Genomic DNA, 25192 nt, shown 5'->3' on the forward strand with positions numbered 1-25192 from the left:
GCTGTCCTGGAACTCACAAAGATCCACCTTTAAGCCAGGTGGTGGTGGTTCACACCTTTAGTGCCAGCATAGGAGGCAGGTAGCCGGATCTCTGTGAGTTTGAGACTGAGACGAGCCTGATCTACAAGAGCTAGTTCTGGGACAGCCTCCAAAGCCACAGAAAAACCCTGTCTGGAAAAACAAAACAAAAGATCTATCTCTAGAGTGCTCGAATTAAAGGCCTGTGTCATTGCCACCTGGCCACACTTCCATTTTTTTTAATTATATTTATTTATTTGTGTGTGTGTGTGTGTGTGTCTGTGTAAGTGTAGTGTGTATGTCTGTGTCTGTGTAAGTGTATACCACATGTGTGGATACCCCAAGGAGGCCAGAAGAGTATGTCAGATCCCCTGGAGCTGAAGTTACAGGCAGTTAGTTGTAAGCTCCCTGACATAGATGCTGGGATTCAAACACATTTAACCACTGAGCCATATCTCCAGCCCCCACACTTCCATTTTATAGTGAAGAAACTGAGGTTCAAAGATGTTTACTATCTTGTGAGGTACACTGTATGTAACATGTACTTGCTGAAGCTAGGATTTGAATTCCTAGTAGTGGGAAAATGCTCAGTGGTTAAAATACTTGGTGTGCAAACATGAAGACCTGAGTTTGGATCTCCAGTATCCACACGAAAATCTGGGCATGGTGGCTACATGTTTCTCCAGTCCTTAGGGGTAGAAACAGGAGGCTCCTCAGGGCTTGTTGGTTAGCCCGTCTACCCCAAAAGGCAAGCTTCAGGTTCAGTGGGAGTCCCTGTCTTAAGTAAGATGAGCCAGGCAGTGGTGGTGCACACCTCTGATCCCAGCACCAGGGAGGCAGAGGCAGGCAGGCAGGCGGATCTCTATGAGTTTGAGGCCCACCTGGTCTACTCCAGGACAGGACAGGCTACACAGAAACTCTGTCTTGAAAAACAAACAAATCCAAAAATAACACCCACAAATAAAAGAACAGAAAAGAAAAAAGGGCTGGAGAGATGTCTCAGTGGTTAAGAGCACTTACTGCTCTTGCAGAAGACCTGGGTTTTGTTTCCAGTACCCACACAGTGGCTCACAACCACCTGTAACTCCAGTTCCAGAGGATCCAACAATCATCTTCTGGCCTCCACAGACACTAGGCATGCTCACAGTGCATATACATACACATAAGCAAACATTCACACACACAAAATAAACCTAAAAACAATAAGTAGAGAAACAGTTGAGGAAACTCTGACCTTCTTATGCATGCATATGCATAACATGATTACTCATACACTTTCACACATACACACACATTTCCTTTTTACCCAATTAATAGATTTCATTAGATTTTCCCTCAGAAGAAATTGACTGCTCTATTAATTTTAATTTTTGTTATTTTTAGAATATGAGTGTGTGTGTGTTACAACATATATATATATATATATATGTTGTAAGACCAAGGCTTAACTAATACCCTCTACCCTCTCCCTCTATTTGGGTGGCATTGAGACAGTGTTTCTCTATAAAATAGCTCTGTCCGTCCTGGAACAACTCACTTTGTAGACAGACTGGCCTCTGCCTCCCAAGTGCTGATATTAAAGGATGTACCACCACCACCAAGCCTTCTCCTTTTTTTTTTTTTTTTTGGTTTTTGTTTTTTTGAGATAGAGTCTCAGTATGTAGTTTTGGCCAGCACGGAACTCTATGAATTTACAGAGATCCATCTTTGAGTGCTAGGATTAAAGACATGTGCCATTGTACAACATTTCTGATTTTTTTGTTTGGTTTGGTTTGGTTTTTGGATTTTGAGACAAGTCTCTCTCTAATATGTAGCCCTGACAGTCCTGGAACTTGTTATGTAGATTAGGCTGGCCTTGAACTCAGAGATTCGCCTGCTTCTCCCTCCGTAGTGCTGGGATTAAAGGTGTGTGCTACCATGCCTAACCCCCATTCTTGATTTTGAAGGTACTTTAATTCTCTGAGTATTTAGAACAGCTCAATTCTGAAATGTCTGGTTTGATAGAGAAAACAGACAAAGGCAAGTGCGCGCACACACATACATTCTCCTCTCTCTCTGCTCAGGGATAAGAAAGAGTTCTGATTTTCTCTTGTTAATATTTTTCTAAACTGGTAACACAAATGCTAACTTGTAAGGGTCAGTAAACTTACAAGCTAAAAGAATACAGTATTTACCATCTGGTTGGTACTGAAATATTGATTTATTCATGTTTCTGGCTATGCATTTATTATTTAATACACCTACAGCTTGACATGCAAACTCTGTAGCATTCTCAACAGTTGTGGCTTAAAGAAAGCAGGGAAACATTTTAGCAAACACATATTGTTCTATGATGTTTATTTTTGTGATTGGGAAGGTAGTCTTACTTGTACATACAGGTGTGTGTAACCATTTTGGGCTTTGTGCATGCTACAATGCCTTCTGTCACCAGAGATACATCCTTAGCCAGAGGTTAAGTTTTTAGATTCTCTGGTAGCTTTGTCTCATAATTCAGATATTTCAAAATGCTAGTGCTGGGCTGAAGATGTAGCTCAGTAAGATGCTTGTCTACCATGCATGAAGTTCCAACCCAAACACCCCATAAAGTGGGTATAGTGGTGTGTGCCTATAATCCTAGCACTTGGGAGGTAAAGGCAGGAGGATCAGAAACTCAAGGTCATTCTTTGCTATAAAATATGTTTGAAGCCGGTTTGGGCTACTGTTTTTGAGACCCTATCTCTAAAAACAGCCATTGTAGTGGCCTCCATGTCCCAGTTCTCCCCAAATCTGATAATTTTGGGGTGTGTGTGTTCATGTAAGTTTTCCCCACCTTGCCTAGCCTAGCCTGAAATTCCTGGCCTAAAGTAATTTCCCTGTTTCAGCCTCTCCAAATCGTTGGCATTGTAGGTATGTGCCACCACAACCAGCACCATTATTTTTTAATGTTCTAAACTATAACTTATGAACTTTGAAAGAAAGCAGAGCTACCTCTTTTTCTTTTCTTCTTTTTCTTCTTGGCTCCACCCCTCCCTCTTTTTTCCTTTCTGAGACAAAGTTTCATGTATCTCAGGGTGGCCTAGTTTATATTCCCACCAGCAGTACATAAGGGTTCTCCTTCCTTCCTTCCTTCCTTTCTTCCTTCCTTCCTTCCTTCCTTCCTTCCTTTTTTTTTTTTTTTTTGAGACAGGGTTTCTCTGTGTAGCCCTGGTTGTCCTGGAATTCACTCTGTAAACCACCAGGCTGGCCTGGAACTCAGAGATCTGCTTGCCCCTGCCTCCTGAATGCTGGAATCCAAGGCTTGTGCCACAATACCTGGCTTATCAGCATTTATTCTTAGTCTCCTGCTCCTTAATGTGTGAGTGTGTCTTTTGTATTACTCAGTACTTTATTTCCTTAATATAGGATCTCTAAACCTGGAGCTAGGCTAGCAGCCAACAAACTGCAATGATCCTCCTCCTCCAGTGCTGGGTCACAGGCCATGTGTTCAGCTGTGTTCAGCATTTTACATGGTGTTGGGCTGAGAACTGATGTAAGACAAAATTTGAGTGTAATTTTGATTTGTGCTTCTCTGATAGTAGTGATACTGAATACTCTTCAATATGTTTAAACTCACCTGTAGACTAGGCTGGTCTCAAATTCACAGAGATTCACCTGACTCTACCTTCCAACTGCCTGGCAGATTATGTTGTCTTCATCTCCTTCTCATGCTCTTCCTTCTCTTTAGTTTTTTGAGTTCTTTTGTGTATTCTAGATATAAACCATCTGTCAGATGCATATATCTAGCCAATATTTTCTCCCATTCTGTAGGCTGTACCTTCACTCAGTTGTTTCCTTTGCTGTAGAGTGGCTTTACAACTTCACATGGTCCATATGTCTATTGTTGGTCTTATTTCTTCAATGGGGTCCTATTTAGAAAGTTTTGCCTACTAGACATTTCAGACATACCACTTTTTTCAAAAAAATTTTTTCCCCCCTGATGTGTATAGCAGGATATACCAGTGCCATTTGATGAGCAAAGTAAGGAGCGGTCAGAAACATCTCCAAATCCTAGAATATCCTGGAGCAATACTAGTGTTAGTGTTAGCTTCTCCGCCTTCTTGTATCAAACCAACCACCTCAGAATTGAACTGCCTCAAGTAGCCAGAGAAGTAAGGTAACCCTCACAATCGGTGAGTAAGTGTAGAAAACCCCACTGTTAGTCTGCAGTAGATGCATTGCTGTTTATCAAATATCTGTGAAAATGAAAATGTGTTAAGTGTGAGAAACAGATGAAGAGCATTACAGTTGTTCAGTCCGTCATTGCTGTGACAGAACACCCAGTGGAAGCAACGTAAGAAAGGAAGAGCTTATTTCCCTCTAGTTTCTGAACTTTAGGACTAGAGTCTGTGGTGTACTGATCCTGGCTTGTGGTAAGGTACAACCTCAAGGGATTAGGGGTGGGGAAGCATCTTCCATCTTCACCTTGTGACCTACAGGAGAAAGGCAGGAAGGGGCCAGGAACAAGGCTCCCCCCACCCAAACTGCTCTTACCCACCTAGTTGCTTCAGCTAAATTTACCTCCTAAGATTTCTAGAACCTTCTTGAAATAACAGCAGTAGTTTAGAAGCAAGCACTCATATAGGGACCCCTGGGGAGAAACAGTTCATATGCAAACTAAGGACAAGAGAATTCAAACAAGTATTGAACCTTTGTAAGTATTTTTATTAGGAGAAGGTGGAGAAAGAAGGAAAAGAAGTTTGCAGGAGAGGGCTGGACAGATGGCCCAGTGGGTAATGTGCTTGCCAGTAGAGTGTGACAGAGTTTCTATCCCTAGAACCCACAGAAAACCAGATGATAGTTTGTAATCACAGTGCCTCTGTAATAAAATGGGAGGTCAGAGGAAAATCCCCACAGTAGCAAACAAGAAGAGACACTGTATTAAGGTATAAGATAATGTGACATTGACACCCAGGGTTGTTCTCTGATGTTCACATGCATACTATGGCACATATACAAACATACACACATAAACACATACAAAGATTTGTTTTTGTTTTGTGTGTGTGTGGGTATATATTGAGACAGGATCTCACTATGTATCCCTGGCTGACTTGGAACTCAACTATGTGATCAGGTTGGCCTCAAACTCTAGAGCTCTACCTGCCTTTGCCTTCATGTGCTAGATTTAAATGTGTGTGCTACCACACCTGACCACACAGTTAAAAACAAAAACCCAAAAACAATGAAGTAGCAAGACAGACAAGTAGAAATCAGAAATAGGTTCCTAATCGCAAGTAATTTGCCAGATCTGCCATAAATTTCAGAAAGCTTGTGATTATTTTTAAATTCTTTTAAAAAATTTATTGAGTATGTGTGCATGCATGCGGTGGCACACATTTAGAGGTCAGAGGATAACTTTCAGAAATTGGTTTCAGCTGGGTGCTGCATGCCTTTAATCCCAGCATTCAGGAAGCAGAGACAGTTGGATCTCTGTGAGTTAGAGGCCAGCCTGATCTACAAAGTAAATTCTAGGACAGCCAGGGCTGTTACACAGAGAGCCTGTCTCAAAAACAAAACAAAACAAAAACCCCAAAACAAAGTTGAATTTGTCTTAATAGTTCCAGAGTCTATCATGGTTGGGAGACATGGAAGCAAGCGGCAAGCAGCACACATGGCAGCGGGATCAGAAAGCTAAGTGCTCTCACATCTTCAACCACAAGCTTGAAGCAGAGAGGGCAAACCTCAAATGACAGGAGGCTTTAAACTCATAACAGTGATGTAACTCCTAAACTCCCCCAAACAGCATCATAGACTGTAGACCAAGTTTTGAAATACATGAATCTATGGACAGTATTTATTTTCTTTCAAATCACTGTGGAAGGATAGACAGGGGCCAGAGGTAATAACTATTTTACTTAAATTTCTTGTTTGTTTTCTTGTCTCTTTTAAGTTTCTCTTTTTATGTGTGTGAGTGTTTTGCCTACATGTATGTATGTATACCACATGCATGCCTGTTACCTGAGGGAGTCAGTTCTCCTGGAACTGGAGTTTTTCTTGATCAGAGTCGTTGGGCATTATTTTTATTTTAATCTGTTTTTACTAGTATTTCTCTTCCCTCACTTAAGTTTTGGTTGTTGAATAGTTTCATAGAACTCTATGAATAGTTTGTTTTCTGCTTCATAATTCTGCTTTTGTCTTTATAATTACTTGGGGTTATTCTGTACTTTCCTAGTGTTTGAAGGTGACATTTAACTCATTTTGTTGTTGCTGTTCTTTTTGAGGTAGGGTTTCATGTAGCCCAGGCTGGCCTCAAAATTCTGGAAGTTCTTATTTTCCTGCTCCCTCCTCCTTAGCCCTGGGATTATGGGCATGCATGGCCACACTGTGTGTAGAAGGCAAAGGTAAAATGTTTGGTGTTTTCAGTTGCTCTCCACCTTATTTTTTGAGACAGTGTCTCTCACTCAATCTGGAGTGACTGGCTGATTTACAAGCCTCAGAAGTCCTCCTGTCTCATTCATTCTCTTCTGCTCTTGGATTACAGGTCCTTAGTTCATGTCCAGCAAGAGCCTTACTGACTGAGCCATTTTGCTAGTTCTCCGTTTTTGTTTTGTTCTCTTAGTGTGATTCTGGGATTGAACCTAAGGCCTCATGAATGCTAGACTGGTTAGATTTAAGAAAAACACCGGCCTTGGGATATAGCTCAGTACTTACCTAGTATGCAGAAGACCCTGGATCTGAGTTTCAACATCACAGAAACCTGTTCTAATTCTATTTCCTGCACTTGTGAACTGGAGGTAAGAGAGTCAGGAGTTCATTGCCAGTCTCCACTACATAACAAGTTTGAAATTGATGTTAATCCCAAAGATGCAAGGAGGAAAGACCACCAACCAAAATCATCATGGCCAAATTAATTAAAACAAGCAGTTAATTAAAGCAAGCTTTTGTGTGTGTGTACGTGGCTGTCTCCTCCTATGGAGGGATCCCAGAGGTCAGCAGTGGATGTGAGGAAGACAAGGTTTTTATAGTTCAGGGGTAGGGGAGTTCTAAATGGGGAATTTGTTGAACAGGGTTACAGGAGCAGAAAATGAGTATAACAAGTTAATCATAATGACCTCCTGAAATAAAGGCATGAGATTGCAGGTGGTCCTAACAAGGTAGTCATAGCAACACAGTAGTAACAACCTTTTGAAACAAGATAAAAGTTCTAAGATGGTTATAACTTTTTGAAACAGAGACATGGTTGCTGTCTCCTGGACTAGGTAGTGTAGAACCATTTGTAGTTAAGATTACAGGTAGGACACAGTCCATCCTTGAGAAACAGAGATTTAATCATAAACAGGAATGAACCTTGTTTGTCTTTACTATTAAAAATGGCTTAGCTGGGCAGTCTCAGCACTTAGGAGGAAGAGGCAGGCAGATCTCTGAGTTTGAGGCCAGCCTGATCTGCAAAGGGAGTTCCAGGACAGCCAGGCTATACTGAAAAACCCTGTCTTAAAAAACAAAAACAAAAAAACCAAATAAACAAAAATCATGGCTTTTAACTGTAAGATGGAGGCAGACTGGTTCATCACTAACACAGTCTACAGTAGAATCCATCTCAAAACAGCAAACAGGACAAAATCCACTCCATGCTGGGAGCAAAACAGTAGAACAGAGATGCTAGTAGCATTAAAATAAAAATATAACAGAAGACTAGATTCATTTGTATGTGATAAAAGAAGGTGTAATTTGTCAAAACAAACTCCACTGATAAATGAGAACAAAAGCAAAACTTGTTCTTTCTGGCTTTATCTGAGTGTCTGTGACATTTAATCTTGAGTGTCTCATTATAGGGAAAATGTTGAGTAAGTGTATTGATAACTTGCATGTAGGAAGCCAAAAAACACACTTTGTGCTTGTATCTGATGCTCTGATAGGAAAGACTAAATAAATTACCCTGGATATAAAGTTCCCCACAGAGTCTGACACAGGTGTGCCACCCTGGCCTTCATCTGCCAGGAACAGCCTTGCCTTTGGTGGCCAGAAGCTCTGAATTGCCAATCAACTTGGAAGCATGTTCTGAAAGAAGACGTTTACAAGTGATTCCTTTCCTTGAAACCAGAATGTGGGTCTGGGAGAATATAGTCAGTAGTGTGCCTAGTAAGTATGAGACCCTAACTTCAATTCCCAGCTTTGAAAAAAAAAATTAGCATATGTTAAAACCATTCAAAGTAGATAGATTTCTTTACATAAAAGAGATTCAAATTGAGATGGCTCAGTGGTTCGGAGCACTGACTGCTCTTCAGAAGCCCTAACTAATTTCAGTTCCCAGCAACCACATGATGGCTCACAACCATCTGTAATGAGATCTGCTGCCTTCTTCTGGCCTGCAAGGACACATGCAGACAGAACACTGTATACATAATAAATAATAAAATAAATCTTTTTTAGAAAAGAGAGAGATTTAGATCAAATTAATCTTTTTTTATTTACATGAATGGCTGGCAAGGCACTTGAATTTTAGTTAGCACATGGATGATGCTTGTGCAGGACCATCCTGTACCTTGTAAGATGGTTTTAATCAAGCATCTCTGGCCAGCAGTACTCCTCAGCCCTGGTCATTCTTATAACCAGAACAGTCTCCTGAAAACTTTGAGCACACCCCCCAAATGAGTTGTTATAATCTCTGAAAAGTTACTGCTTTGGACTCTATTTTGTTTGATATTGATATTGCTATACCAGCTTACTGTATATTTGTTGTACACTTGTTTTGACACCTTGACTAGAAGTCCAGGCATCCTATTTATTTATTTTGATTTTCTGAGACAGGGTCTGTATATGTAGTTCTTGCTATCCTGGAACTTGCTGTATAGATCAGGCTGGACTCAAATTCAGAGATCTATGAATTTGTGCAATACTACACCCAGCATTATCTATTACCTATTATTATTATCAATTTCTTCCAGAAAGCAAGCCCCCCTCATCTCTTCCTTCCTTCCTTCCTTTCTTTCTTTCTTTCTTTTTTTTTTTTTTTTTTTGAGCAGGGTTTCTCTGTGTAACCACCCTGGATATTCTAGAACTCACTCTGTAGACTAGGCTGGCCTTGAATTCACCACAGAGATCTGTCTGCCTTTGCCCCCAAATGCTGGGATTAAAGTCATGAGCCACTATGCCTGGCTTTAAATTAACCATTTTCAGCAAATAACTTTTGTGTGTGTAGTCAACAACTAATAAATGCTAATTTAAATTTAAGTTTTCATATGTTAACAGTTGAACTGTTGCGCCCCCCCCCCATTTGTTTTCTCTTATGCCCTTGTACTGGGGATGAGACTCAAGGCCTGAGCTTGTTTAGCATGCAACACTACCACTGAGTGATACTTCTGGCCGAAAGCTTGAATACTTTTCTATATACTTTGTTTTTAAATATGGTTAAAATGTCAACATAAGCGCATAATATTAAAAAACATTATAGTTGAACTAAAGTTTCTCTTTTATTAACTGTTCCTGTTTTTACATGATTTATTTGTTTGTGTGTGGCTATGTGCTCTGTCCATACATGGTGCATATGTGGAAGTCAGAGGACAATTCAAGGAAGTCATTCTTCTTTTACTTCAATCAGGTCTGAAGGAATAAACTCCGAAGTCAGCATGGTGGCTCTATGATGAGTGTCAGTCCAGTTATCTAGGTTATATAGCAAGACTCTATTTCAAAAATGATAGCAAAAATCTCGAGTGACAGTTTTCAGATGATGGGAGGGGAAAGGTGACAGTAGATGGAGAACCCCACTAAAACATGTTTTCTTGTAAGTAGTGCTGGAAAAACAGTCATTCAGAGCTTTGTATATAAAGATCTCTTTTAACTTATCCATGCAGGATCTAGAAAGGAAAGCCACTTCTCTGTGTTCGATCACGGGATGCATAACAGCAGTATCATTGATGCACTAAGAAGAGAGTTGGTTTTCAAATCTCTAGGAGGATCTAGAAGGGGGGAGAGCCTGCCAGCATTTTGCCTCTTTATTTCTGACTATGGCTTCTGTAGCTTCCCAGCTTTTCTCTTCTGTTATGGCCACTGCACACCATTGTTGCTTTGTAAGTACAGGAAAAGCTGCACTGTCCTGTATTAATGGATAAATAAAACACTTAGAGTATTGGTATTCATTTGTGCCTTTGGAGGGTGAAGACTAAAGCAGATGTGAAGTAATACTCCTGAAGTTCACAGAATGACAATAGCTCTACATTGCAAATCCCTCTTCTACCAGTTTTGGGATTAAATTTTAAATTTTCCATTTATTGATGGTGTGTGCGTGTGTGCGTGTGTGTGTGTGTGCACGTACAGCTTGTGCTTTCCTTCTGTGTGGGTCCTGGGGATGGAATTCAGATCATCAAGTTTGACATTAAGTATCTTTACCTATGAGCCACTACATTGGCCCAGAATTTATTTATTCTTTTTTTGTTTTATTTTAAATTATGTGCATCTGTGTCTGTGAGTGGGTATGTACATATTGAGTGCAGTTGCTCATATGGACCAGAGGCATCAGAACCCTCTGATGGCTGTGAACCACCCAATATAGACCCTAGGAACTGAACTCGTGCCTTCCTATTGTTGGAACTAAAGGCATGTACCACCACTCCTGGTCTAGTATGACAGTTTTTAAAATAAAACCAGTGAAGTGTATGCTTTGAAATGAGGAAACAGTTTCCATGAATACGATGCAGTGAATTCTTTAGTAGGCATCTGCTCCTAGGAATAGACTTGCCATTGTATGTATATGGATAATACTGTGAATGGTATGACCCATGTTTATTGTATCCAACTTTAGTGTTTATATCATTATCATGTGTTCTGGGTTGTATTACTACAATATGTCTTCTAAAAGATTCACTGACCTCTTTCTCTGTTTAACTTCTCTTTCTGACCCCCCATCCTTATGTGTATGCATGCATGCATGAGAATGTGTTCAATGCACTAGGGTTAAACGGCTTTGTGCATGAGTGCAATAGTCTACCTTTGAACCATGCCCAGCCTGTTTTTTTTTTCCCCCCTTAGAGATACAATTTTATGGTGCTTAGTGTGAGCTGAAAGTATATCATTTTCATGCCTTATAAAGTGTCTTATAAAGACAGTTTTATAACTCATTGTTATGTAAGGTTTACTCATATTTCTCCTCTTCCCCCCACACATAAAAATCTACAGAAGGGACTGTTTCCGTCTAGTAGCCTAACTCACCAATGTTGGCTGTAAGGAAGTAGCCTAAAAAATGTCATTATCCAGGTGTGGTGGCTTCTGCCCATAATCCAAGCATTTGGAGGGTGAGTCAGTTAGGCAAGCTACAGAGTGAGTTCCCAGCCATTCAGAGTTACATAGCAGGTCTCTACCTAATCACATCCTTGCTGGGTGTGGTGGCACGTGACTGTAATCTCATCTAGAGGTGGCAGGTAAGGTATTTTGTTCATCCTCAGCTGTATAGGAAGGAAGTTTGGGGCCAACTTGGTCTGTGTCCCAACTCTCCCCTGCCCTCCCCAAGATATGGAAATAACTTTGGTCTTAGATGAAATAAATTTATCTTCGTTAGTGGAGTGAGATAAATGTAATTTTTTTGAAACAAGATCTTTTTCTTTTTTAAAATTACTTAACCATTTTATGTGCATTGGTGTGAAAGATCTCCTGGAACTGGAGTTAGAGACAGCAGCAAGCTGTCTTGTGGGTGCTGGGTCCTCTGGAAAGGCAGTCAGTGCTCTTAGCTGCTGAGCCATCTCTCCAGCCCTGAGACAAGATCTTACTGTGTAGCCCAAACTGGCCATTTATTTATTACATTCCTATAGCAGAATCCAAAATGCAATATTTTTATCTAAACTGGTGTGTTCTATATATGGAGACTCTGATACCATATATAGCTGCTGCCTTTGACATTCTTACTCCAAATTTCTAGGTGAGACACAGAGCTTCTGGTCAGGTGATGGCTCTCAAGATGAACACGCTGAGCAGTAACCGAGCAAACCTGTTGAAAGAGATGCAGCTCATGAATAGACTGTCCCATCCCAACATCCTCAGGTAATGAATGGATTGTCTGTCTCCCCAAGATCAGTAAGAGACATTATTGGAGGCTTGCTACAGTAGTACTTTATCTTAAGGAATCCATCTTGTTGGGGTTTACCTAGGCTCTAGGTTTTTTCTCCCCATTACAGCTTAATTTCCTATAATTAACAAGTATTTAATAAGGCAATTTCTCTCACTAGAATATTAGTACTAGCTCATTAGAATAATTGTTTCCTACTGTAATAAGCAATTTGTCAGAGATAAAAGACTGGTCTCTATGTGGTCTTTTAATTTTCTTAGTTGCTTTATGAAGAATTGTGATTAAATTAGTGAATAAAAATAACAAAATTATGGCATAAAACTATCCACCCTAAACCATGAGTACTCACTTTAGGAGACATAGTTTACTGTTGAGAATTATTTTTTCATATGAAAGCTTGGACAGCAAGATGACTCAGTGGGTAAAGGTGTCTGACCCATGCCTGATGACCTAAATTTGGCCCTTGGGTTCCACATGGCAGAGGGAGAAAATACAATATTGACAGAAAAACATTCCCCATCAGGCTCTACTTTTAGCTAAGCTTTCATTGACCTCTTTTTATGTTTAACATGTTCTTTCTGTCTCTTTCCTCTCCTTTTCCACACACACATATACACATGCATGCATGGAATAAATATAATTAATTTTTTTTTAAAGATTATACTTACTGGCTGGAGGTAGATTAGCAATTAAGACCCCTGGCTGTTATTGCAAAGGATAGGGATTCCATTCCCAGGATCCATATGGTAGTTCTCAGCTATTAGTAAACTCCAGTTCCAGAGAATCCATCACCCTCTTATGGCCTCCATAGGTACCAGGCATACATGTGGTGCAAATGTACACAGACAAAATACTCATACACCTGAAATAAAAATAAGTAAAATCTTTTTAAGGCTGAATATTTAGTAATCAATATCTGAATATTTTTTATTTTAATTATCTTGATATATTTAGTGAGGTAAGCATGTTTCCAAATGAAATTGCACAAAGCAATATATATTAAATTATGTTTAATATGTATTTAAGTAGGATTTATGTATAAGATGCTTATAATGTCAGAGTGTTCAGGCTGGCCTCAAAATCCTATTGACAGTAAAGATCTAGAGTTACAAATGTGTGTCACCATAAACACCTTCTGTAAGAAAGCCCTCTCATCCCCTATTGATAGGGTCTCTGTAGAGTGGGCTGGTCTTGAACTCATTACATAGGTGAAATTGACCTTGAACAGGTCCTGATCCTGATGCTTTACCACCCAAGTGCTATAATTACAGGCATGAACCAGCAAGCTGGCTGAGTATGAGTCTTTTGCCTGCAGGTATGTGTGTCAGTGCCTTTGTAAGTCAGAAGAACTTGTGGAACTGGAGTCACAGTATGAATTTAGAATTGAACCCAGATTCTCTTCAAGCAGCCAGTGCTGTTAATCTGAATAATCTCTTTAGCCCCTAGTTTAAGGGTTTTAAAGAAAGGTTGTCCTGAGCTGGGTGTGGTAGTGCACACCTTTAATCCCAGCAGAGACAGAGGCAGGTGGATCTCTTGAGTTCTAAGACACCCTGTTCTACACGGTTTCTGCGTAGTGAGACTTTGGCTTCAAAAACAAAATTAAAGAAAGAAGGGAAGGAAGGAAGAAAGTGACTGAGTTAGTGATTTGGAAAATCTATGTGGCAAAGAAGGCTGTGGGAGACCTACTGGAGGGCAGGCATCTGATCCTCTGACATACCTTGTTCCTCTGCTGCCAGAGCTACTGCATGCCCAGCAGGAGAGGGCGAGCTGAGCTATTGGAGTTTGTCGGGGGGTTCCCCCCCCCTTCTTAACACTAACCTCCTTACCACAGTTTTTCCTTTTACCATCTTCCCCACAAAGATTTTCATTTACAAGGAAAAGAATGGCAGAATGTGGTGACACACACTTATAATCCTAGCAATGGATAGGTAAATAAATAAATGAAAATGAGTGGACTGAGTAAGGCATTTGGGGTGGCAGGTGTATACATTTTGTTTGTATATTTTTATATTTAGATATAGTTAAGATTGGTGGGTTTCATATCAGTTGTTCTAAGTTATCAGTTAAATAAACAATGAAGTACTTTGTTGAGCTCGGAGGAATTGATAGTGTGGGCTTCTTGTGAATAGAGTTGTTTATGCCAGGAAGTCTTGTGCTCAGGATCTGTAACCCAATTCCACATCCTGCTAATTTCCATTCCCCAATGGCCTTTCTGAGGACCTGGCCAGGATTTGTTCTCATGTCTCTTTGTTATTCTTCATGCTATGAGGAATTTAATATTTCTTTTAGAATCCTCATACACATTCTAACACTTAATTTTTATTTTATTTATTTATTTTTTGTTTTGCCTTTTTTTTTTTTTTTTTTAAAAGACAAGGTTTCCTCTGTGTAGCTCCAGCTGTCCTGGAACTCACTCTGTAGACCAGGCTGACCTCAAACTCAGAGATCCACTTGCCTCTGCATCCCAAGTATTGGGATCAAAGGTATGCACCACCATCACCCAGCTAAAACACTTATCTTTTTCTTTTTATTAAATTTGATTACTATTGTGTATTTATATGATATATGTAGTGGGGGGTTGGTGAATGTGTGTGTATGTGCTATAGTTCATGTATGGAGATCAGAGGACAACTTCATAGAAAAAGTTTTCTCCTTTGATGTTTACATGGGTTCCAGAGATTGAACTCAAGTCATCAGGCTTATACATTAAGTGCTTTTACCCATCAGACCATCTTGCTAGCCTGTGTCTTTTTCTTTTTTTAAGACAGGTCTTATGTAGCCCAGTCTCTCGTAACTAAACTGTGTAGTAGAAGATATCCTTGCATTTCTGATCCTTCTGCCTCCACCTCCCAAGTGCTGAGATTACAGGCATGTACCATCACTCCCAGTTTTATGCAGTACTGAGCATAGAATCCTGGGTTTTATGCATGCTATGTCAACTCATCTATATCCCATCCCTTCTAATTAAAAAAAATTAATGCGTATGTGTGTGAATGCCCGTGTGACATGCACTGTGTGGAGGTCACAGGACAACTTGCAGAGTTGGCTCTTTCACATGAGGGTTGCTATACTACTTGCTGCATCCCACATCTGTTTTTTGTTGTTATTGTTGTTATTGTTTTTTGAGACAGGGTTTCTCTGTGGCTTTGGAGCCTGTCCTAGAACTAGCTAGCTGTGTAGACCAAGCTGGCCTCAAACTCACAAAGATACGCTTGCCTCTGTCTTCTGAGTGTTAGGACTAAAGGCGAGCACCACCAACACCAGATTCTTACCTCTGTTTGTGAGACAGGATCTTGCTATTTAGAAATGCTAGCCTCAAATTTGCAATCCTCCTGCCTCAGCCTTCTGCTGAGTTCTTCAATTACAGGCATGATCTCCCCATACTCAGCCTGATCTACTACTAGTTTTTTGTTGTTCTATTTTTGGTACTACTAATTGAAAGTAGGGCCTCACTCAAGTGTTATGTCCCCGGGCCCTGCCTACTAATGTTTGTTCAGAGTTTCTTCAGCTCAAGCTGGACATGGTAATATAAATTCCTGTATTCAAGATAGAGGCAGAATGACCGGGAGTACAAGTTCAGCTTTGCAGCAAAGTAAAACTGTATTTGTTATAATGGAGAATGTGATTTCCATTTACCAAGGATTTACTTGGAACTACTTAGGTCAGTTGTGAACAGATTACCTAGTACAAAGGAAGCAGGGACCCATTTTCTCCTAGTCCTTTTAGGAAGCAAACTGTGCATGTAAGAAATAGATAGGAGCAGTGGTAGTGGCACACACCTTCAACCCCAGCACTTAGTAGGCAAAGGCAAGAGGATCTCTATGAGTTCAAGACCAGCCTGGTCTACAGAGCAAGTTCTAGAACGGCTAGGGCTACACAGAGAAACCCTGTCTGGAAAAAAATGTAACTTGATGGTAGAATGCTTGCCTAGTGTGAATGGGCTAAGTTTTCAATCACTAGCACGGAGAAAGAAGGGGACAGGGTGGGGGGAAAGACTAGGAAAGATTAGCATCAGCAAGCACCTTGAGGATTGTTGTTAAAATAGCCATCTTTCCAGTTAGCCAACCTGAAAAATCCTAAGCATCTTCAGTATTCCTTTGTTCCTTGGCTGAATCTTGAAGACATGTGCATCTGTTCCTTTTGTTGTACATCAACCTTCTTCACTTTTACCTTGAGTGAACATTATTTTCCCTTTTTGTCCTGTTTTCACTCTTCCTGATACAGCTAATTGGACAGCTTCCCCATTCTCCCTTTTCTTGTGCTGGGGATGGGATGTAGAGCCTCTTGTTATATTCCTTAAAGAGTTTTCCATGAATCAATATTGATTTTAGACGTGAAAGAAATCCCTTAGACAAATCTGATGTTTTTCCTGATTTATCTTCTGTTTGTTCTTTCTAACATATTTAACACAGCTCAAATATCCTGTTATTTAGGGCATATTATCCAATCTCTGGGCTTTGGTTTCATTGTCAAAGGAAGGATTAGGAACACATCAGTAATATTAAGTCATCTAAATTAAATGCTGACTCTTAAATGATGAGGTTTAGAAATGGATTGAATTAGAGTGTGTATGTATGCCTGCAAAGGTGCACATCTGTGCATGTGTTCCAGGGTGGTTTAAAGAAAATCTCTGATTTTATTATTGTAATTCTAGTATCGAGGTGAAAGAGTCTTCAGAGATGAGAGGTTTTTTTTTTTTTGTTTGTTTTTGTTTTTGTTTTGTTTTTTTTGGGGGGGGGGGAGACAGGGTTTCTCTGTATTGCTTTGGAGCTGTCCTGGAACTAGCTTTGTAGACCAGGCTGGTCTTGGACTCACAGAGATTCACCTGCCTCTGCCTCCCAAGTGCTGGGATTAAAGGCATGTGCCATCACTGCACAGAAAGAGATGAGAGCTCTTTTTTTTAATTATTTTTTTTCTTATTTTCATATCGACCCCAGTTCCCCCTCTCTCCCTCTCTCTCTTCTTCCCTCTCATGAACCCCAACCATTCTCCCATCCCCCCCCCCTACAGGGAGTGTGATATCTTCCAGGAGGGATCAACAAGATCTGTCCAGTCATTTGGAGTAGAGACTAGGCCCTCCCTCCTGCCTCTAGGTTAAGGCAGTATCCCTCCATGGGGAATGTGCTCCCAAAGTCCTTTTGTGCACCAGGGATACATCCGGGTTCCACTGTCAGAGGTCCCTTAGATGCCCAGGCCTTCTAACTGAGACCCAATCCCAAACGATGCTTTAAGAGCTGTCCTCTCGGCCCTCTGCTAGAGGCTCAGGCTGACCTGGAACTCGCAGTCCTCCTGCCTCACCCTTACAAGTGTTGGGATTTCAGGATGTCTGACTTTTAAAAATCTTTTTATTTTAACATGGAGACCAAACTCTTTGTGTCTTTAGAAAATATTCAGTAGTCATGGACATTGGCACCAAGTAGGCAATTGGATCAATGTCGAGAGGGCTCTGAAATCTCTTCCAGAGATAATCCAGGCTTCAGTTACTACTCTGTCCCTAATTCCATTTGTCTGTGTGTGTGGATCTGTGCAAATACTTTCTTGTTGCTACCTCTGGGGACATATAGTCATATCTATACTTTTCTGATGATTGCAATAAACTGGGCACTGTGTCACACAAATTTAAAAAAAAATAAATAAATAAATAAATCTTTTTATTGCCAGAAGGTGGTGTCGCATGCCTTTAATCCCAGAATTTAGGAGGCAGAGGCAGGTAGATCTCTGCGAGTTCCATGCCAGCTTGGTCTACAGAGTGAGTTCCAGGACAGCCAGTGCTACACAGAGAAACCCTGTCTCAAAACCACCACCCTCAAATTTTTTTTATTAATATTTTTTTAAAATTATTGAGTATGTGTATGTGTGTGTTAGAATTTCTATTGTATTAAAACACCATAACCAAAAGCAACATGAAAGGAAAAGGTTTATTTCACTTTATAATTTTCATGTCATAATACATTGTTGAGGGAGGTCAGGGCAGGAACCTGGATGCAGGAACTGAAGCAGAGGCCAGGGAGGCTGCTGCTTACTGGTTTGTTCTCATGGTTTGCTCAACCTGCTTCCTTTCCGTTCCATTCCAGTTGTTGCTTTTTTGTTGTTGTTGTTGTTTCTAGACAGGGTTTCTCTGTGTAATGAGTATAATGGTTATGAATTTCAGGAGAGATATTGGACTTTGGAATGAAATATGAGGGACAAACGTTTCTTAGTATTTTTGGCAAGGTTCAGAAACCATATTCAAAAGAATTCATGATTCTGTTGGTGACTTTGAGAAAGACTAATGGCGGGCATAAATTTTGAAAGGCAAAATATTGTAGAAGAAATTAAATGTAATTACATTACAACAGCTGGTCTAATAATGACTATAATCAATTGTAGTATAAATGCTGAGCCCAGATTTCCCCTTCTAATATTAATGTTACCTAGGCTTGTTTCATAATGATAATGGAAGGAATGGAAGGGACATAGCTTGCCATACCCTCTACTTTTCTCCTTTGAAGTTGGTTGAAAAGATCAGCAGTAAAGGTAAATAAGAGATGGGTAAAGGCTAGGTATGGTTGCTCATGCCTGTAACCTGTATACTCAGGAGGCTAAGGCAGGCAGATCTCCAGTTTGAGACCAGCCTGGGGTATCAGTGAGATCTATCCTTACCCTCCCCACACCCAAAAATGAATAAAAGAAGAAATAGCTGAAAAACAAAGTTGCAGTTCCATTTGTGGAGTAGTATTCAGTGTATTTAGACAAAATAGAGGTTTATTGTTTCCATTATATGCTATTTGATCATCTATAAGTATGTAAATGATCGAAGGTGTTTGCATGCTGTTACAGCAATCTAGACAGACCTGGTGGTAGTAGCTGAGACCATGTGATAACAGATAGTAGTAGTTGGATTAACTCAGTACTTTGAAATAAGGACTAAGATTTCCCAACCAATTTGGGTGTGGGAGGTTAATGCAAGGGATGAAGATGTCAGGGTTGACTCTTTAAGAGTTTTACTTGAGTAGCTGGAAGAATTGCATCACACTGCCAATGGCAACACTGGGGAAGATTTGTGGGGAACAGGTTTTGGGAATGGGAGATCAGTAGATAACAAAATTGCAGTTGGATAAACAAAACTGCAATTCAGAGGTAAGGTTCAGGACCTCTACAAATAATGTAGCCTCTGTAATCTCCGTTTTCTGATCTTTGAAATAGGGAGAAGTAATAGTACTGTTTGCTATACTAGGTCAGTAGTAGGATAATGCACATAAACAATTTGAAGGAGCACTGGAGGATCACTTGTAAATTAAAAGTACTTGTTCTTGCTGAGGAACTAGGTTTGGTTTTCAGCACCCATGTGATGACACACAACTGTTTCTAACTTCAGTTCCAGAGAATCTGACTCGTTTTTGGCTTTCTCAGGCACTGTATATATGTGGTACACAGACATATGCACAGATGAAACAAACACCTATATATGTAAAATAAAAATAAATTATTTTAGGCCAGACATGATGGTACATGCCTTTAACCCCAGCATTTGAGAGGCAGAGTCAGGGTATCTCTGAGTTTGAGGCCAGTCTGGTCTTCATAGTGAGTTCCAAGATAGCCAGGGCTACACAGCGAAACCTTGTTTTGAACCACTCTCCCCTCCAGAAAAAAAACAAAAACAAAACCTCACAACTTTACCAAAAAAAAAAAAAAAAGAAAGAAAAAAAAAAGAATTTGAGGAAGAGAGCTGATAAGATGCCAAAGTGGGTACAGGTGCTTGTACTTGAGTTCTATCCCTAGAACACACATAGAAGCAGAGAACAGATTCCTAATAATTGTTCTCTGAATTCTATATGTCCCCTCCCATCATTAAACAAGTGTAAATTAACTACAAAAAAAAAATAAATAAAAGAATTTGAGGTAGGCTGTGGGTATAGCTCAGTTGGTATTAGACACTTGTCTAGCATGTAGATGGTTGTGGGTGTTTGTTAGATATCCAGAACAGCATAAACCAGGCATGGTAGAGAGGATTAGCCAACAGGCTGAGGAGATATGATTCGGGGTTCATTCTCAGATGCGTAGTGGTTCAAGGCCAACCTAGGCTGGTATCCAAAACTGGTACCATCATTCTTGCTGTGAATTACTTCAAGAAGTCACTATTTGTTTCTATAATTCAATTCCTTTTACTCTCTTGAATTGTGCCTAATGTATAAGCAGAAAAAAACAAAACAAAACAAAAAATCCTCTCAAAAATGTACCTAACAAACAACTCTGCCATTTGCAAGTTGTGTGCCTTTGTGTAAGCCACCTTATCTGTCTTCAGTTTCCTTTCCTGTAAAATGATAATGATAACATTTAGTGACTACTACCAATGTTTTTATAAGGGTTAAGTGAAGTAATTTATATGACACATCCTTTTTTTTTTTTTTAATTTTGATTCAGGGTCTTTCTATGTAGCCTATGCCAGTCTTGAAGTTTATCTTAAGGTTTCTATTACTGTAAAGAGATACCATGACCATGGCAACTCTTACAGAGAAAACATTTAGCTTACAGTTCAGATATTCAGTCCATTATCATCATGGTGGCACATGGCAGCATGCAAGCAGACATGGTGCTGGAGAGGTAGCTACTACATATTGTTATACAGGCAACAGGATGTAGATTGTCTCATTGGGCATGATTTGAGCATATATAAGACCTCAAAGCCTGCCTCCACAATGACACACTTCTCCAACAAGGCCACACCTCCAAATAGTGCTGCTCCCTTTGGGATCCATTTTTTTTTTTTTTTTTCAAACTACCACATTCCACTCTCTGGCCCTCAAAGGCTCATAGCCGTATCATAATGCAAAAATACATCCAGTCCAACTTGAGAAGTTCCCATAGTTTAAAATAGTCTCATACTTATTTAAAAGTTTGAAGTCCAAAGTTTCTCCTGAGATTAATACAGTGTCTTAACTGTAATCCTCTGTAAAATCAAAATCAAAAAGCAGAACACATACTTTCAACATATAATGACACAGCTTATACATTACCATTCAAAAACATGGGGAAGGGAGCATGGTGAGGAATTACTGGACCAAAGCAAGACTGAAAACAAGCAGGGCAAACTTCAAACTCTGCATCTCCATATCTGATGTCAAAAGTGCTCATCAGATCTCCAACTCCTTTCAGCTTTGTTGACTGCAACACACTTCTTTTTCTTGGGCTGGTTCCACTCCCCGTTAGCAGCTTTCCTTGGCAGGTATTCCAAGGCTCAGGCATCGCCAACATCTTGAGGGGTCTCCAAGGCAATCCAGGCTTCAACTTCACAGCTTCATACAATGGCCTCTCTAAGCCTCCATTCAGGGACACCCCTTACATATGCCTGGCTTCGGTGGCTTTCTTTAGTCATAGGAACAAATTCCATAGCCCCTTTCTTTAATCCTTAATTCTAGAACCTCATGTCCAAAGCTGCCAGATTCTGCTGCTTGCTGGTGCTAGAACATGACTCCCTCATTAAATTATATCTTCACCAACTTTTTGTTTTAGATGTTTAGATCAGACTGGCCTCAAATTCAGAGATTCCCCAGCCTCTGCTTTCTGAGTGCTGGGATTAAAGGTGTGCACCACTACACCCGACTCTTAACTTTTCTTTGGTTCCTTTTCACAGATTGGAAATTTGGCTGAGTGGGATCACCACTCCTTTTATTCCATTTCTTAATTGGTTTTCCTGTTTTGGTGCCTGTGTTTTTGTGACATTATTTTATTTGTTTTACTTATTTCTCGAGGCATTGTCCTCTAGTGAGAGACTCTGCCTCAAAGGAATGGATAGATAGCATTTCTATGGCTGGCACCTGAGGTTATCCTCTGGCCTCCATGTTTACTTGCATACAAGAGCACCCAAACACACATATGAACATGTATGTATGTATGTATGTATGTATGTATGTATATACACACACTTACCTGCACATACAGGCAAATACTAGACAGAGAGGGTTGAGGGTAGTGGTAGACATCTGTAATTCCAGTATCTGAGATGTGAAGGGAGGAGGATTGTGAGTTTGAGGTCGGGCTATGCCCATGCCCTGATGGTGATGAACAGGAAAGAAGCTAGACTTAGCCAGTTCTGCTGAGTGAGGTTCAGCCGAGTTTTCCTTATGAATACTCTTGTCTGGGACCTTGCACAACCAGTTTTCCGTGATATACTATATCCAGAGCACATTTAAACTGTGTAGTAAAGCTTTACCCAAGGATATTACTGTATTGCCTTTTTATAGAGTCATAGTTTCCTTGCAACCCTGAGATCTGTGTCATTATCCTCTTCTACCTTCTCTTTTTCCTTCTTTTTTGTTTCTGAGATAGGGTTTTTGTTTGGCCCTTGCTTCTTTTTGTGGACCAGGTTGGCCTTGAAAATCAGGGGCTGGGGAGATGGCTCAGCAGTTAAGAGCACTTGCTGCTCTTGCAGAAGACTAAAGTTCAATTCCCATCATGAAGATTAAGACTTACAACTGTAACTACAGTTGCAAGGTATCTGATGCCCTTTTTGGGCTTATGTGGGCATCAGGCCTACATGTGGTGCACAGACATAGATGTAGGCAAACACCTCTATATACAGAGCATAAAAATATAAACATTTTTTTGTTTGTTTTCAAGTCAGGGTTTCTCTGTGTAGCTTTGGAGGCTGTCTTGGAACTCACTCTATAGACCAGGCTGACCTCAAACTCACAGAGATTCACCTGCCTCTGCCTCCCAAGTGCTGGGACTAAAGGCTAGAGCCACCACTGCCGGACTCAAAGTTTAAACTTTTTAAAATTAAAAAATAGCATCCCAAGTTGAGTCCTTTCCCTGTTGTATCTCCCCCCCCCTTTTTAATTTCAGTAGCTTATTTAGTCTGTGACAATTGCATACATACATACATACATAATTTTTTATATTTATCCCCCATATTTTATCATTCTGATAATGACTCTTGTGTTTGTATTTTTCCTTCTCTGACAACAGTATTTAGAAGGACCCACCTCTTTAATTTAGAGTAATTTTTAGGGTAACTCTCCCCCCTTCCTTCACCTGTTGCCTTCTACTAGGTATGGAAACTAGAGCAAACTCTACTATAGAGATCATATTCCCAGTTCATTTCTGTTTTAAAGTAAATTGACTAGTAATGTAAACCACCCCCCAATTTCAACTTATTTTTTCTTTGGAGAAAGAAGTTTCTCAATGTTTAACCCAGGCTGGTCTTGAATGTCATAATCCTGTTGCTTTTGCCTTTTGCATATGGAGATTATAGGCAAGCACCACCATGCCTAATATGCAGTTTTAATTCTGTCTGTAACTGTCGTTCATTCCCCTTGCTTTATAACATTTATAGTTTCTAGGGATTAGAGTGTAGATATCTCTTGGGGCCATTAGTAATCTACCACAGTATCTCATTAGGAAAACATTTTTGAGTGTGTTCCCCTGTGCTACTATTAACTCATAATTAAATATTAGTAGCTTGGGCTGGAGAGGTGACTCAGTGATTAAGAGTACTCCTATGGAAGACCTGGCTTTGGTGAGCTCACATATGGAAGTCACAATTGTCTCTAACTCCATATCTAGGGGTCCAACACCCTCTTTTGACCTCTGATGGTTCCTGCATACATATGGTGCACAAATAGAACATTCAGGAACACACATTTACACATAAGATACTTTTAAAAATGATAGTAAAGCTAAATTTCTCTTTTTGCATAAAAGTTCTAATTTTCTTCCTATAATGCTAACAGATGATCTTGGTCCCTTCCCCTGTTAGAAGTTTACAGGGCCTAGGAAAGGTCTTGCCTTGGGATAAGAATTTTTAATTTTAACTAAATTTAGTAGTTTTTTTACTGAACACTAACAACGAACCAGGCTATTGGTCTAGGTGGGGTTAATTGCTGTAGTAAACAAGATCTCCTAGCCTTAAAGGCATGTTTCTCATTCCTGTCCTGGTGTGGTGAGGTTGGGTGGAAATACTCTTTTTCTGCTAGGACCAAACTTCATATTCCTTCACTGGATCTTCTGCATCTGCCGATGGATGGAGAAAACTTAGAAGATGATGTTGAATTGTTCTGGGATAGGCCTTAGTATGGCACAATCTGCCCACATACCATGGTAATGGCCAAGAGAGGCAAAAACTAGGAAATGTGTACAGCAGAAGGAAAAGTGAAGCAGCCTGATGAAGAAGCAGACATTCCCAGAGAACCTGTAACAGTAAAAGACCTGGGTATAGATAAAACGTGAGGTAGAAGTTGGGGCCTCTAAGTTCTTCAATAGAGGCTGAGGGAGGGGGAGAGGGAGAGGGAGAAAGAGAGAGGAGAAAGAGAGAGAAAGAGAGACAGGAGGAGGAGAGAGAGGAGAGAGTGAGTCAGTATCTAGGGAAGGGAATGCTGATGAGAAAGATCAGAGAAGTAGTTGAAATGACATCTCTAAATAGATGATAGCCAGCTTGGAAAGGCAGTTTAGACTGTGTGGAGAACACTGGGATTCAAACTAGGACCTTGCACACAAAAAGCAATCAGCCTACATCTCCAGCCCTCTTTAAAAAAGATTCATTTTTATTTTTCTTGTACTATGTACATACAGTGCCCACAGAGTCCAGGTGATGACTTTGGCTACCCTGGTACTAGAGTTATGGACTGTTCTATGGGTGTTGGGAAATGAACCCCAGATCCTCTGGAGAAGCAGTTTCTGCTCTCTCTCTCTCTCTCCCCCTCTCTCCTCTCTCTCTCTCTCTCTTTCTCTTTTTTTTAAAGTGGTTTTTCAAGACAGGGTATCTGTGGTAACAGTACTAGCTGTCCTGGAACTCACTTTATAGACCAGGATGGCCTCAACCTACTGAGATCTGCCTGACCCTCCCTCCTATGTGCTGGAATTAAAAGCCACCACTGCCTGGCTTGTTTTGTTTGTTTTTCAAGATAGGGTTTCTCTGTGTAGCCCTGGCTGTCCAGGAACTAGCTCTGTAGACCAGGCTGGCCTCAAACTCACAGAGATTTTTCTGCTTCTGCCTCCTGAGTGCTGGGATTAAAGGTGTATGCCACCAGTGTCTGGCCTTTTTATTCATATTTTGAAGTTCATGTTCTTAAAACCCAACACTTTTTTTATTTTGAGACTAGTGTCACTAACTTGTCTAGGAATTTGCAATATTCCTGTATCAGCTTTCTGAGTAGCTGGAATTTTAGGCACGTGCCACAAGGT

At 40.2% G+C, this 25192-nt stretch overlaps 1 protein-coding gene across 4 annotated transcripts in view; it reads left to right on the plus strand.

The window, feature by feature from the left end:
- Positions 1 to 25192, plus strand: part of Tesk2 (testis associated actin remodelling kinase 2) — a 96225-nt gene that overhangs the window by 33916 nt on the left and 37117 nt on the right. For all 4 annotated transcript variants that reach the window (XM_051188543.1, XM_051188544.1, XM_051188541.1 and 1 more), the window contains exon 3: positions 11885 to 12006. In XM_051188543.1, coding sequence (XP_051044500.1) covers positions 11885 to 12006 — 122 coding nt within the window. The remainder of the gene's footprint in view (positions 1 to 11884; positions 12007 to 25192) is intronic.

This window comes from Phodopus roborovskii, unplaced genomic scaffold (genome assembly GCF_943737965.1).
Source record: "Phodopus roborovskii unplaced genomic scaffold, PHOROB, whole genome shotgun sequence".
Lineage (NCBI taxonomy): Eukaryota > Metazoa > Chordata > Mammalia > Rodentia > Cricetidae > Phodopus > Phodopus roborovskii.